At 38.6% G+C, this 13,872-nt stretch overlaps 1 protein-coding gene across 2 annotated transcripts in view; it reads right to left on the reverse strand.

Moving 5' to 3' along the window:
* Positions 1–2,846: 2,846 nt before the first annotated feature.
* Positions 2,847–13,872, reverse strand: part of SLC9A2 (solute carrier family 9 member A2) — a 96,205-nt gene continuing 85,179 nt past the window's right edge. For both annotated transcript variants that reach the window (XM_037745463.1, XM_017547846.2), the window contains 4 exons: positions 11,438–11,534; positions 9,294–9,425; positions 7,963–8,053; positions 2,847–6,047 (listed from right to left, as the gene is read on the reverse strand). In XM_037745463.1, coding sequence (XP_037601391.1) covers positions 5,677–6,047; positions 7,963–8,053; positions 9,294–9,425; positions 11,438–11,534 — 691 coding nt within the window. In that variant the 3' untranslated portion in view covers positions 2,847–5,676. The remainder of the gene's footprint in view (positions 6,048–7,962; positions 8,054–9,293; positions 9,426–11,437; positions 11,535–13,872) is intronic.

A 13,872-nucleotide genomic window follows, 5' to 3' on the forward strand; every position in this document is an offset into this window, starting at 1 on the left:
CTTGTCATCTTCACTTTGGGTAGGCTGAAGGGGAGGAAGGGAGGGATGGAGCTTGCTGTCTCAGGAGTGGCAAAAGTGGAAGAAAATCCCCATTTAAGTGGACCTGTATAGTTCAAATCTGTTATCGAAGGGTCAACTTTAGTTTTTAGGTAACATCTTACAGTAGGATTTATTTCTAGTTAAGCAGATGGACAAATATTTAGATCCTTCATTTTTCCCAAACAGGTATCTGTCTAAACACCATTTTATAGAGAGCTGTCTATTAAAACAATAAAAGCAAAACTTCTGTTTTCCTGACTCAATATAAGAAACATTGCTGATTCGTCTATTTATTTATGAGATGGAGTCTCACTCCATCGCTGAGGCTGGAGTGAAATGGCGCAATCTTGGCCCACTGCAACGTCCACTTCCAGGTTCAAGCAATTCTCTTGCCTCAGCCTCCCGAGTAGCTGGGACTACAGGCACCTGGCCAATTTTTGTATTTTTAGTAGAGACAGGGTTTCACTGTGTTGGCCAGGCTAATCTCAAATCCCTGACCTCAGGTGACCCACCCACCTCGGCCTCCCAGAGTGCTAAGATTACAGGCATGAGCCATGGTGCCTGGCCACTGATTTTTATTTTTAAAAGTGACTTGAACACCATTTGTATCATTCCTTCCAGGGAGAAGATAATTATAAACATTAAGGAAGGAGTGTTAATTATGGCTAGTAACTTACACAGCATAATAATAAAAGGTAAGGATCTTGTTTGAACAAAGAATTGTATTTTGATCAGTCTTTGTTTAAACTATACTACATCTTGATAAATACAGTTCTTTTCTCAAAGCCTCCACTGTAGAGGAAGACAGTGGTTAAAATATCTATTAATGATCGCAAATTACAGCATGGATAGGAGACAGTCTTCCTTCAGGCTTACCAAAGAATCTCCATGTTATTTTGAATAGTTGAGACTTGGCCTCTTATCCAGACTGAGAACTAGTTTTTGGTGTGATAGCTTACCTACCTAAACCTATCCCAAGTTTACTTAATGAAATTGAAACCACATGAAATATCCAAGGCAAACATAATAAAGGTGTTCTGCTGCTGACTCAGGCTGGACCCTTGTGGGTCTGTATGTACATGACAAAGTAGGTGTTTGCCTTAAGTAGTCTGATCTGTGGGTCTGAAGCACAGGCCTGGCCATCACAAAGCCCAACATCTGTTTGGCCCCATCTGTGACGTCACTGACAAGGATGAGCATTTTCCTTGGGTCACCTTCAAAGTACCTTCACTTTGCATCTCTTTGGCATGAATGACACTGAAAGCATGCTGAGCTGGAACTGCCATTCAAAATAACTTTTCAGCTAAAGGTCAGGACTTATAGAGGTCCAATAGTCAGACATAATTATGGTAGCAAATCTATTGTTTATTAATCAGATACCAATCTATGTATTCATGGAAACCTAAAATTTGGTGTGTAAATACACATCTTTGTATAATCTTTAAAAATTATTTGGTAAGGCAATAATTAGAATTAACTATTTTTCTTTAGGTGTGGAAAGGAAGTATTTTGTATTTCAAAGCATACACCATCTTTGAGCCCTTTTTAGAGCCTTTTTAGATATAAAACTTAATGAACCAATTAAAATGTTTATTCCTTTAATCAGTTTCGGTTACGCTGTAATAGAGGTAGCCTAGTTTGAGATATGTGGATTTAGAATTAATAGAATTGATATTTTTAATACTTTGAAGTTCTTACCTTTCAAGAATTCTAGCCATCACAATCCCATTGAACACAAACGAGAGTGGTTTCATACATAAATATAAAAGCTGGGACTGTTCTGTTTTCATGTATGTATCGTTTTCTCCATTAGCGATTAAAGGTTTACATGTGATTTAATATTTAAACTTTGGCAAGATTTTTCATAGAAACAGGGAAAGTTTCCTTCATCTATGTACATACACAACATTTGTTTGGTAAGCAGGGTTATCCTAACTGGATACAAAGAGCTTCATCTAAATTAGAAATTTAATCTCCAGTCATACTTATGACCCAACAGAAGCCAATAAAATAAGAAAGGAGAAAATGGTTTGAATTTTTAATTCAAGATGTTTTGTTTCGGAAATCAGAAGAACCACAGCCTCTGTGTCTGGCATTCTGTCTGTTGGGCAGCTCGTGGAGTGACATTTCTGTACCCTTCAGTAGGAGAACAACAGATTCCCAGACAACCTCTGCACATACTGAAAAGTCTTGACGTAGGTTCTGAACCATTCAAAATAATCCATATGCTGTGTAGATTGAAAAGTTGATAAAAATCTATTCACAGTAGATAGGTTAACTCTACACCTAGAAAAACTCATTTCCTGACCATGTGGTTAAGAGAATGAAGCTATTATTTATTAGCTATACTTAGAAGTAGTAAAATATTATTTTATCTGAAAAGGTGCAGGAAATTAGAAAAGAAAACAAAAAGAATAAAAAAAAATGATGCACCAGCATGACACTGAGGTGGTCTGCAAAGCCCCGTCTGCATGTTTGAGATGCACACCCCCAGGGTGGCTGACCTCTGTTTAAGGGTGTCAGCTGGACCCAGAGTGGATGATGCTGGGGGGATTCTAAAGAAAAGTGTCATCTGTCAGGGACAAGGAGCCATGGTTATGCCACACAGCTGGTACCCAAACAAGGCTTCTGCTTTCCTTAGAAGGGGATTGAAGAAATGGCTGGTTAAAAAGTGGGATAAAAAGTAGCAGCAAGCCACACACGTGAAACCACCAGTGTGTTCTGAGCCACAAGAGTTCATTTTCAGATTGATGAGAGAATCAACATGTGGTGTTCAAGCCTCAGTGGATAATACCAACGGCTCCTTCAACTGGACAAAGTGATCTCTTTAATCACGTTTTTAAGAAGAAAGTACAGTGTGCACTTTGACAAAAATATTGCAGTTCTCATAACTGATTAAGAAACGTGACTTTTAACATAAACATGATTTGGGCAGTACAATAAATGTAAAACGTGCCAAGATTTGTACTGTGTTTCTCTACACTTTTTCTATAAATCAACAACCTCACCACTGGTAAAACAGTACACCCTACCACAAAGCTGAGCAAAAGCTGAAAGAAATCTCTCCACAGACATTTCGTTGGAATATACACAAAACACGTGCTTTTAAAGGTATCAGACTTTGAAGCCAATTTCTAGTTTGCTCATTGACATAACTGTTCTCAACAGTCTCCCCTTAGCATTACATATAAAGTAATTATCCCTGACTTTACTTACAGGTAGTTAAAATCAAATTTCGTTACAATCAACATCAAAGAGCTATTAAAAATCTACAGTCACATCGGAACTTTGGTTAGATCAAATGTTGTTTGGATGAAGAAAGGTCTTTACAAAGGGCTAGGGCTCTCTGTACTACAGAAATTTAGATTGTGACAATATTTAATCAATACTCTCCTTCATAATGACTAGTAACTAGAATTTAAGAATTACAAAAAGAAAGTATAGAGAAAAAGCTAAATGAAGTCAAATTTATTTTTATTGCCTTTGTCATTCAACAAATGAGAAAAAATTTAAACTGGTAGTTAAGATTTAAGTTTTCCTTTATACATCGTCATCCAAATTCTTTACGGATGAATTACTGAAGGCTGAATTTGGTCTACCTACTTAACAAGAAGTGATATAAACATTTTCATGTTTTCTCCTTCAGTTCCAGAAAGTTGAACTCTTAAAATAGTTATCAACATAGGAAATGAGGAAAAATTAGGAGAATTATTATTTAAGGTCACTTTCAATTTTTATGTTTCTTTTCAGATTTCATAAACTGTAGCTATTCTGAAAATTGATTTTTGGCATTCTCAAAACACTACCTCACATCTCTTAATGAATCATGTTATTATCATAAAATTCTATGCCAGTTTTAATTTATATTAAGAAGAATAAATGTATTTTCATGTAAATATTTTCATTTAAAATAGAGATTTTGGCACAGAGTCCTAAGCCTGTAGTTTTCAAATTGCATTCTATGCTACTTTCCTCAGATCAAGAAATTGTGCTCCTATGATCTTGTACCTTGTATATCTACCCTTTGCTCTGTCTCATGCTCAACAATCCATCAGTATTCTAAGACTTCAGAACTAGAAGAAGGTGTAGATTTACTTCTCCATGCTGGTGGAGATGGAGAAAGGGTGGAGAACCACTGCTGAGGATTTTTGTCTTAACATGTTCATGTTCTCCTCCTGATAATACTGTAGGCACTTGCATCCTTTGCGGTATCTTCAGTGGGAAATCAAAAGACTGTGTGAGTGACTTCATTTAAATTCTACACTCAGAAATGCAGAGGCATGTTCCAGTCAAGTTTTAAAGAAGTATTTAGAAAAAAGGCCAATAAAATCTACAGGTAAGAGACAGATTCAAATATTGATCTTTAATGCTTGTTTTAAAGATCACTTTTTTTCTTTCTGCTATACTTTTAAAAAGTACTCCAATGAGTAGAATTTGATTTTGTATGAAAATTTTGAGCTACTGTGTTATCGAATGGGAAGAGGTAACAAATACAGACTAGTGCAAAGCAATAGGACCCCCACATTCACTAAAGTGCTTCCTGAATAAAATTCAAAACTTGATATCTCACCAACTGTTAAAGGTTAGAGAATATTTTGTCTATAAACTTTCTTCCTTGTCTGCTTGGAGCCTCTAACCTGGAGGCTCAAAATTCAAACAACATTCTACAGAAAAATTCTACTAAAGCAGGTGATCATAGATCAGCACGACAGGAATCACCTGCCTCCTCCTCCTAGTATTGCACAACATAAAACCCACCAGCAAGTTGTGAGCAGGTGCTGCCCTGTCTCTGCTTGCCACATGGACCCTCATGGGTGGGACTTCATCAAAAGCTGTTCCCAAATCTGTCAACACTATAAGCTGGTGGATGCCTGGGCATCCCTTCTCTCTGCACCATTTAAACAAGAAGAAGTGGAATTTAGATGTCACCTCCAAACACATGGTAGACAGAGGAACAAGTTAAAAACCAGTAGACTCTCAATAGTTCATAGGAGTCCTGGGACCTCCAATCTGTGCTCTGGGAGTCAGGTCATTCCTTCTGCCCAGGCATTCCGATCGTTTGCCCAGTTTGAGTCATAAGGCATCTCTGTGCCTGGCTGTGCTCTTCCCTTACCAGCTGGTCCATCGAGGCAGGATTGGGAAAAGCTCCCACCCTGAGCTTAGGAGTCACTCCCGGGTGCCATCCTTCACCCCTGGGAAAGAAAGCTGTTCTCGATACTTTTAGTGCCATTCACTTAACAACTGATTGCAGATATACATATTTTTTCATAAATAAAATTTGAAGCATATATGTAATATATTAAAATCTTCATCAACAAGGGTATGTTAAAAATTTCAAGTTCTGTCATTCGAGTTCAATAAAGGCACACATCATTTTTTTTCTTCAGGCCTGCGAAGAATACAATTGCTACCCATAAGTCACAAAAGGCATTCTGCGGGACTTTTATTTGATTTTCCTTTTCTTTGGAGAAGGAGTTGCCTCATTTATCAGTGGCATGAATCTGTCGTCCACCCCCACCCCCGAAGTATTTAGATGCACAGAGAGTTTTACATGGATTCCACAATTGTGTCAGGTTTCAGAGTGACAAACTACAGCTGTGCTGGGTCAGACACTCAGGTCTGCTTTGGCTGCTTCCATTAAGGCTTCTCACTCCCAAATCGGGCTTTCCAGCTTCCAGGTTCCGATGCCCTCCAGACCAGCCGTGGTGGCGGCTTGGGTGGGATGCCTTCAGTCAAACTGTCTTCCCTCCCTGGGTCAGACTGGTCTTTAGAGAGAAGGGGCTGCCGTAGTAAGCCTGGCGTCTGGGTGCCCTTTTCTCTGCTGTGGGGTGTTGGGGGGGTGCTGGGCTTCTCTTGGCCAGAATCAACATCTACCTCATTCTTCCATTCCATTTTATAGGACTGAGAGGATTTCTTGGAGAACTGTTCTGGCAAGAAGCGCCTGGCTCTGGGCTGCAAATTGAGCACGGTGGTCCCGGCATCTGCATCTGAGTCGCTGCTATTGCCATCTATCATGGAGCAAAAGAAGGACAAGGTGGGCAAGCATTTGAGAGAGAAGGCATGGCAAGTAACTTCAGTGGGTCAGGCAACTGATACGTCCTAAGGCTCTGGGAAGAAGGGAGGTCAGAGGGCTCATTCTAATTTTAGGTGAGTGGCCTTGTGCATCTTACATAACCCCTGAGAGCATCCATGCCCACACCGAAGAGCTTACTGTGTGCCAGGCACTGTCCTAAGTCCTCTCAAATGTATTAGCCCATTTCATCATCACAAAGTGTACCTACTTTACAGATGGGGTAACTAGATTCAAGAGGTATTTGTAGGTGGTGGAGCTGGGATTCCAACTAAGCCCCACTGGGAGCAGTAGCCATGCCTATCTGCCCTACAGAAATGATCCCAGGAGGGCTCGGCCTGGGGCCTGGAACACAGTAGGCAGTCTGATAATCAGGTGCTATGGAGAGTATTCTTGCCTTGATCTGGACCCTCAAACACGGCTTTGCTGATTTCCTGTATATTTTTGCAAAAGGGCCAAAACCCTTCGCAAACAAAGGGAGGAGACAGGATTGGAACCAGATTCAGGTGCAGGAGTGCTGTGGGTAGGGCAGTGAACAAAATGCTTGTCCGGGAGCTGAGGTTCTTGGGAACTGAGAGCCTGTTTGCTGGTGGGACCATGGGCCACTGTTCTAAATATTCAGTGCTGCCTTGTCTTCCCCATATTATTCTCACTTTGCCCTCCTTTACCACCAGTCATCATTTAGATGTCCGTTTCTCAGTTAATTAAATAAACAAGCAAAAAAAAAAAAAAAGTAAAGAGGAGTAATGATTGTTCCATCCCACATTTAAAGAAAATTTTATTTTAGATTCTAGGGGTACACGTGCAGATTTGTTACATGAGTATTTTGCATGGTGCTGAGGTTTGGGCTTCTAATGATCCCATCACCCAAGCAGTGAACATAATAACCAATAGGTAATTTTTTAACCCTTGCCCCTTGCTGGGCTCCCTACCTCCCTGTTTTTGAACCCCCTACAGTGTTTACTGTTCCTGCCTTTGTGTCCTTCTGTATCTAATGTTTAGTTCCCACTTGTAAGTGAAACTATGTGCTATTTGGCTTTCTATTTCTGCATTAATTTTCTTAGACATCCCACATTTTTTTTTTTTTTTTTTTTTTTTGAGATGCAGTCTTGCTCTGTCACCCAAGCTGGAGTGCAGTGGTGCAATCTCGGCTCACTGTAACCTGTACCTCCCAGTTTCAAGGAGGCAAAACTGACTCAGCCTCCCGAGTGCCTGGGATTACAGGTGTGTTCCACCATGCCCAGCTAGTTTTTTGTATTTTTAGTAAAGACGGGGTTTCACCGTGTTAGCCAAGATGGTCTCCATCTCCTGACCTTGTGATCCACCCGCCTCGGCCTTCCAAAGTGCTGGGATTACAGGCGTGCGCCACCACACCCGGCCCTGACGTAGCACATTTTAATAACATGAAATCCTAATATAGTTCTTCTGGGGTTCACAGACAATGGCTTGGGTGTCTACATAAAGATACCATCACATAAAAGGACATTAGACTTTACAACAAAGCTTTATAGTTATAGCCAGAAGTAAATATATGGCTGTTGTCATGAAAATACATTAGAATTATTGTAAAAATTTAATTTCTTACACATTTGCAGACTCACAGCTTTCCGTTTACCTGCTCACGAACCCATGGTGACAATATTTGCTGGAAAATAACTGACTGGATTATTTAGAATCTGCACAGAATGCCATTCCAAAAGGTTGCAATGTGAATCAAAGTTCACCTAGTTATTTAAGATTTGCAAACTCTTGAACTCATTCTTAATGAAGAAAAATAACAGGAACATTTTTCTAGTTTATAAACATTAGCAAATAAATTTAAAGTTTTTTTTGTTCCAAGTTATATTCATTACCTGCATTAGAAATAGTCTTCTTCTTTTGTAGCTTTTCTGGAAGCTTTGTATTTTTAGGTAAGGATAAATATCGGGAGGTTGAAGTGGAAGCCTTAAAAGGAAGAGAAAATCTTATTTAAACTATACAAATGGCATTTATTGTATATTAAAGATTAAAAATTATATGGCAAAATTTCATGTTAAAAATCAGAATTTTAGTTGTTGATTCTAAAATTATTTTGTGAGGGGCTGTAACTATTATAACTTGAAATAATTAAATCTTTTCTAAAATAGAATGGAGATCCCTACAAAGGGAAATAGAAGTAAGTGGGAAATAAATTGAAAACAAATATGAAAACCACTAGGTCTTCTTAAATAAAAGCTATTGAATAAAATATCTATGTATAAAAGTACTACCAGAAAGACTTAGAAACTTCATGTATGGAAAGGAAGATATGTATGTTTACAAATATATATATTTAAGGTTTTTTTACTTTAATAAATCTTAAAAATGATATTAATAGAACAAAAAGTATTACTACAGCTAATTTACTGGCATTTCAAATGCCAAAGTCCCTAGTGTTTTAAATTAACCTTTAATTAACACTGCTGCATTTTATACATAAAATCACTCCTTTTTCACATATAACCATTTTGATCTCTGACAACCCAATATAGAATATTATTTTAAATAAGCTGCCATTTCTGCTATGTGAAACCAATATACCACAATATTATTAATAGTACTTCTTTCTTTCCTTCCTTCCTTCCTTCTTCTTTCTTCTTTCTTTCTTCTTTCCTCTCTCTCTCTCTCTCTCTCTCTCTTTCTTGACAAATTCTCACTCTGTTGCCCAGGCTGGAGTGCAATGGCATGATCTTGGCTCACCGCAACCTCCACCTCTTGGGTTCAAGCAATTCTCCTGTCTTAGCCTCCTAAGTAGCTGGGATTACAGGCGCACACAGCCACACCCAGCTAATTTTTTGTATTTTAGTAGAGCCACGGTTTCATCATGTTGCCCAGGCAGGTCTCAAACTCCTGAGCTCGGGAAAATCCACCTACCTTGGCCTCCCAAAGTAGTACTGGGATTACAGGCATGGGCCACCACTCCCAACCCACAATATTACTTTTAAATGGCTTTCCTTATCTATTGACAATTCCCTGAACCAACCGCAATGCTGGGCACACTGCCTGTGAACAGTCTACTCCCCCTAGCCACCCTGGCCTTCCCCTAGCTTCTCAGAGAACTGTCAACAGCCACTTGATTGGCAGAGCTGATGATTCCATCAGCTGATCAATGGAAGGGCTGTTGGCTCCACCCCTGGAAGTCTCCCAGAGGCACAGGCTCAGTTACCCTGTGTTCTCGATTCAAGCTGCTGTCCTTCCTAATGCTTTCTCGCAAACTGTGCCTCCGGCGAATCAGAATCTCCTTGGCTTGTCTCTCGCTTGTGTCGGCTGTCAGACTGTGTCTGTTGTAGGATAAAGTCTGAAATGAAAACGCATAAAGGACATTAAAAAAACAAAAAAACTGATCATTTCCCCAGAAATTCCAAGACTTTACCACATTTCTTTGAATCTGCACCTCAGCTAAGCACTTACAACTTCTGTGCAGAGCAAAAAATTCAGAGTATAAAAGTTAACACTCTTCAGATCTTCAAAGAATTTATATTTTCTTTTCTTTTTGTGTTTTTTTCTTTTTCTTTTGTTAGAGTTGGGGTCTCCCTCTGTCACCCAGGCTGCAATGCAGTGGCGCTCATAACTCCCTGCAGCCTCCAACTCCTGGGCTCAGGCAATTCTCCCACCTCAGCCTTCTGAGTTGGTATTACACATATGTGCCACATAATTCATCCTTTAATAAAAGTCAGCTAAGAAGGTTTGTTTTTCATTGAAAAGTGCGATTTTATAAATGAGAAAAATGATTGAATTCATCAAATGCCATGTCTACCTTGAAGTTTCTTGTAGGTATTTAGCCATTATTAATAGCTGGAAATAAAATACAAGTCACCATCCTATAATCTCCTTTGAATAGGAATTATTGACATTAAAAACAAACCACTTTGAGCCACTTGGTGGTGCCATCCCCTTCTGATTAACTTCAGAATGTTCCCTTTTTTCAACTGGGTTGTCACGTCAAGAGAGCTGGCGACACTCCCCACAATGATCACATCCCAGTATTTGAAAAGTAAAATTTCTAAACTAGGGCTGAACACAGCATCCATTTTTAGTTTTACAAGCTATATAGAAATGTGTTTCCTAAAATGAATCATAAATAATAGTTAAATTCATTTCTGATAGAATAAACATGTACTTCTTGGGAATATCCCTGTGTTCAGAAATATATTAGGTAATGTTAAGAGACACAAACATAACACAGAACAAGTCTTCATTCCTGCCTTGAGGAGTTTACCATCTCATTGAGCATCTAAGGCTAACACAATTATAGAAAATCATGAAAATAAGTGCTGCAAGTACATGGTACAGTATAAGCTCCAAGTGCTATTCCATTTAACCACAGGGATGGGGATAACACGGTGGCTGTTGGGGGAATCTTAAAAACTGGAGGCTTTGGATCAGCTGACAGGAAGGTGTGAGATGCTCCCCGGGACAGTGAGAAAGCCACCTGGGCCAAAGAACAAAAACAACCTCTCACTGCCTGGGTGTTTCAGGAGCAGATGGGTGAGGGAGATGTGGAAATATGGTTGGATAAAGTGGAACTTGGAAATAGAGTCCACATTTTCAACAAATAGCTTCGTTTGGAAGCCACAACTATTGTTTTGTTTCATTTCAAATTAAAAGGTGCAGTAGGAAAGGGTCGGGTAAGAGTCGTGTGGATGGAATGAGTATGCCCTTATGGGCAGACCAGGTAAGGAGCTGCTGAAACAGTCCCCACATGAGCAAGGAGGACTCTTGACAAGCTGTGTGGCCCATGTGCCACTTCACCTCCCTGTGCCTCAGTTTCTTCATCTGTGAAATGGAGACAACAGTAACACCTACCACTCATTAGAGGACTAAATGAGTTAATGCTTGCAACACACTGCAGTTGAGGACACTCTCTACTCCTTAGCAGTGTTATTAGCAAATTATTAAAATAAAGGTGCTAACAGTGGAAATGAGGTGGAAGTGACTCACAAGAGAAGAAACTACAGCACTTTATAAATAACAAGGAGGGTGAGCTCCATTTTAAAAGTCTAAGCTATAAAACTGTTTCCTGAAAACAAATAACCATCGATTCATTTCTTTAAAAATAGTCAACATGTGTATTTCTTTATATCTAAGCCCATAGCAGCAGAACTCCCAGGGGACCCCAAGGCTTCAGCCATGGTTTCCAGGAGGATAGTAGGACCCTGAAGAGGAGTTGAGAGGAGAGGCAGAGAAGATGCCCAGCATAGGACCTGCTGAGCCCAGTGTCATGGCGCAGCCTCCAATTACAGCACAAAACCAGAAGGCATCCTGTTAGCCAAAGGCAATTAAATATTTTGCTACATAAATTATTCTCACTCGCTGACGGATTTGATAGAGATTTCTTGATAAGAGTTCTCGAATTTCATCAATTTCACCAGGCGTGACCTTCCTTATTTTTTCTTCACGGAAATCACTGTGAAAGTTTAGAAAAAGAATATTTTACCTTTCAACAAATATTAAAATCATTTATTTTCTTCCTTAGAAATAAAAAATATAATATCAGTATTTAAGAAGAATCTTCATTTTTAAAAATAACACTTAGGGTTTATTCAATAACTTAAAATAATTCCAAATTCTATAACTCTTATCTCAGTGTCAAAATCATTTATGGCAAATTTAATAATCCACACATTTTCAGAGTCTAATCATGTCACTATGTTTTCAAAGAAGAAAAACTACAATGGCTTATAATGCTACATCACTTTATTATTTGTAACACTCCATAAATAAAGTAATAGAATCGTTTTCTCCAGCAGAAACCTAATTGACTTCAATTTACCATTAAGTTTTCATATTTTTAAAACCTCATTATAAATATTTGCAAACACACCATTTATAACATGTATGTATATACAGTCAATCTCATTTCTGGGTTCCATAATCATGAACTCACCTACTTGCTAACATTGATTTATAAACCCAGTATCAGAATTTCAGTATTTTTGCAGTTATTCACAGACATGCAGAGTGGCAAAAAATTGGAGTCACTTGACACACTTTCCCTGAACATGTTGAACAAGGAGAAATCTGCTTTCTTGTTTCCACTCTCATACTATAAATAATGTCCTTCTCACAGTCTATTTAGTGACATGATTTTTTATATTTTTATGCTATTTATTGGTGATTCTTCTGCTTTAAATGGCCCCCAGGCATTGCTGAAGTGATGTCTAGAGTTCCCAAGCACAAGAAGCCTGTGATGTGCCTTATGGAGAAAATGCATTAAGTAAGCTTGATCATAGTGAGTTTATAGTGCACCTGACCATGAATTCATTATTAATGAATCAGCAACATATATTAAATAAGGTGTCCGTAAACATAAACATGCATTAAAAAAGGCTACATATTGATTGGCTGATGAAAATTTTGTGAACAGAGGCTCAAAGAAACCTAACCTTGTCTGTCTCTCTAGAAAAGTGATTCGGTATTTGCAGCTGGGAGCAGTGGCTCATGCCTGTAATAATCCCAGCACTTTGAGAGGCTGAGGTGGGCAGATCACCTGAGGTCGGGAGTTCAAGACCAGCCTGAACAACTTGACAAAACCCCATCTTTATTAAAAATACAAAAATTAACTGGGTTTGGTGGTGGGCGCCTGTAATCCCAACTACTCAGGAGGCTGAGGCAGGAAAATCGCTTGAACCTGGAAGGCAGAGGTTGCAGTGAGCTGAGATTGCACCATTGCACTCTAACCTGGGTGACAGAGCAAGATTCCATCTCAAAAGAAAACAAAAAAGGTTCCGCATTTGCAAATCAGTTTTTGAGGTAATTTTATGGAATGTAATTATTTTTACAGTAGACAGTTTGGACTGCATTTATATATTTTCATTCTAACTCCTTCCAAAAAGGGTTTGAGGCAGGCTACAAAAATATGTAGTATAAGAAAATACATAGAAAAGAAAAATTAAGAAAATAAATTAAAGCTGGGAAAGTTAATATGCATAAATGCAGGTCTTACAGAAGAAGCACTGAGGACACAGAAATTAAAGAACACAGTTTTCTTATATTTTTCAATGCAAATTTACCACTGCTGTGAACCAATCATAATAGCAATTACTGGCGTACAAAAACCTAGTGCACAATGGATAATGGATTCACAGAGAGGAGCAAATACAGAGAATTAATGCTTCTGCAGGACAGACTTCTCTAGATTTAGATGATTCATTTTTAACTCCTCTCAATCACTCAGTTTATTAGAGGCATTTTCTCAGGGAGAGGTGTCTTTGTTTAGATAGCTGTTCCACTTTCAAGTCAGGTTTATTTTTTATCATCAAAGTTAATTCACAGGTTTTCAGAGTTGGAAGGAATATAAGAGGTCATTAAGTACAATCTATCTTTTTGATATCTCATTATCTTGTATAATGTGCCTACCAAATTCTTACCAAAATGTGTTTGCATACATCTAGTGACAAGTGTACAACTACATCCCTGTTTAAACTTAAACCATTTTTGTAAAATATAATATAAAGTACATGAATCTTATATGTTCAGAGAAGTGAACATGCTCAGGCAACCACTGCTCAAGTTAAGAAAAAGAACATTCACTAGAAGCCCATGTTCCCTCCTACCAATCTCTGATTCTTTCCCTCTTTGCCACCAGCAACACCTATTGTGCCTTCACAGATTCACTGTGCCTGAACTTGAAACTTATATACATGAAATAGTATAATACATAGTCTTTGGCATTTAGCTTCTGTTCCTTAGCATTATGTTGAAGATTCATCTATGTTATTGCATGTAGCTATAATTCATTCAAT

Source organism: Cebus imitator, unplaced genomic scaffold, assembly GCF_001604975.1.
Source record: "Cebus imitator isolate Cc_AM_T3 unplaced genomic scaffold, Cebus_imitator-1.0 Scaffold202, whole genome shotgun sequence".
Taxonomy (NCBI): domain Eukaryota; kingdom Metazoa; phylum Chordata; class Mammalia; order Primates; family Cebidae; genus Cebus; species Cebus imitator.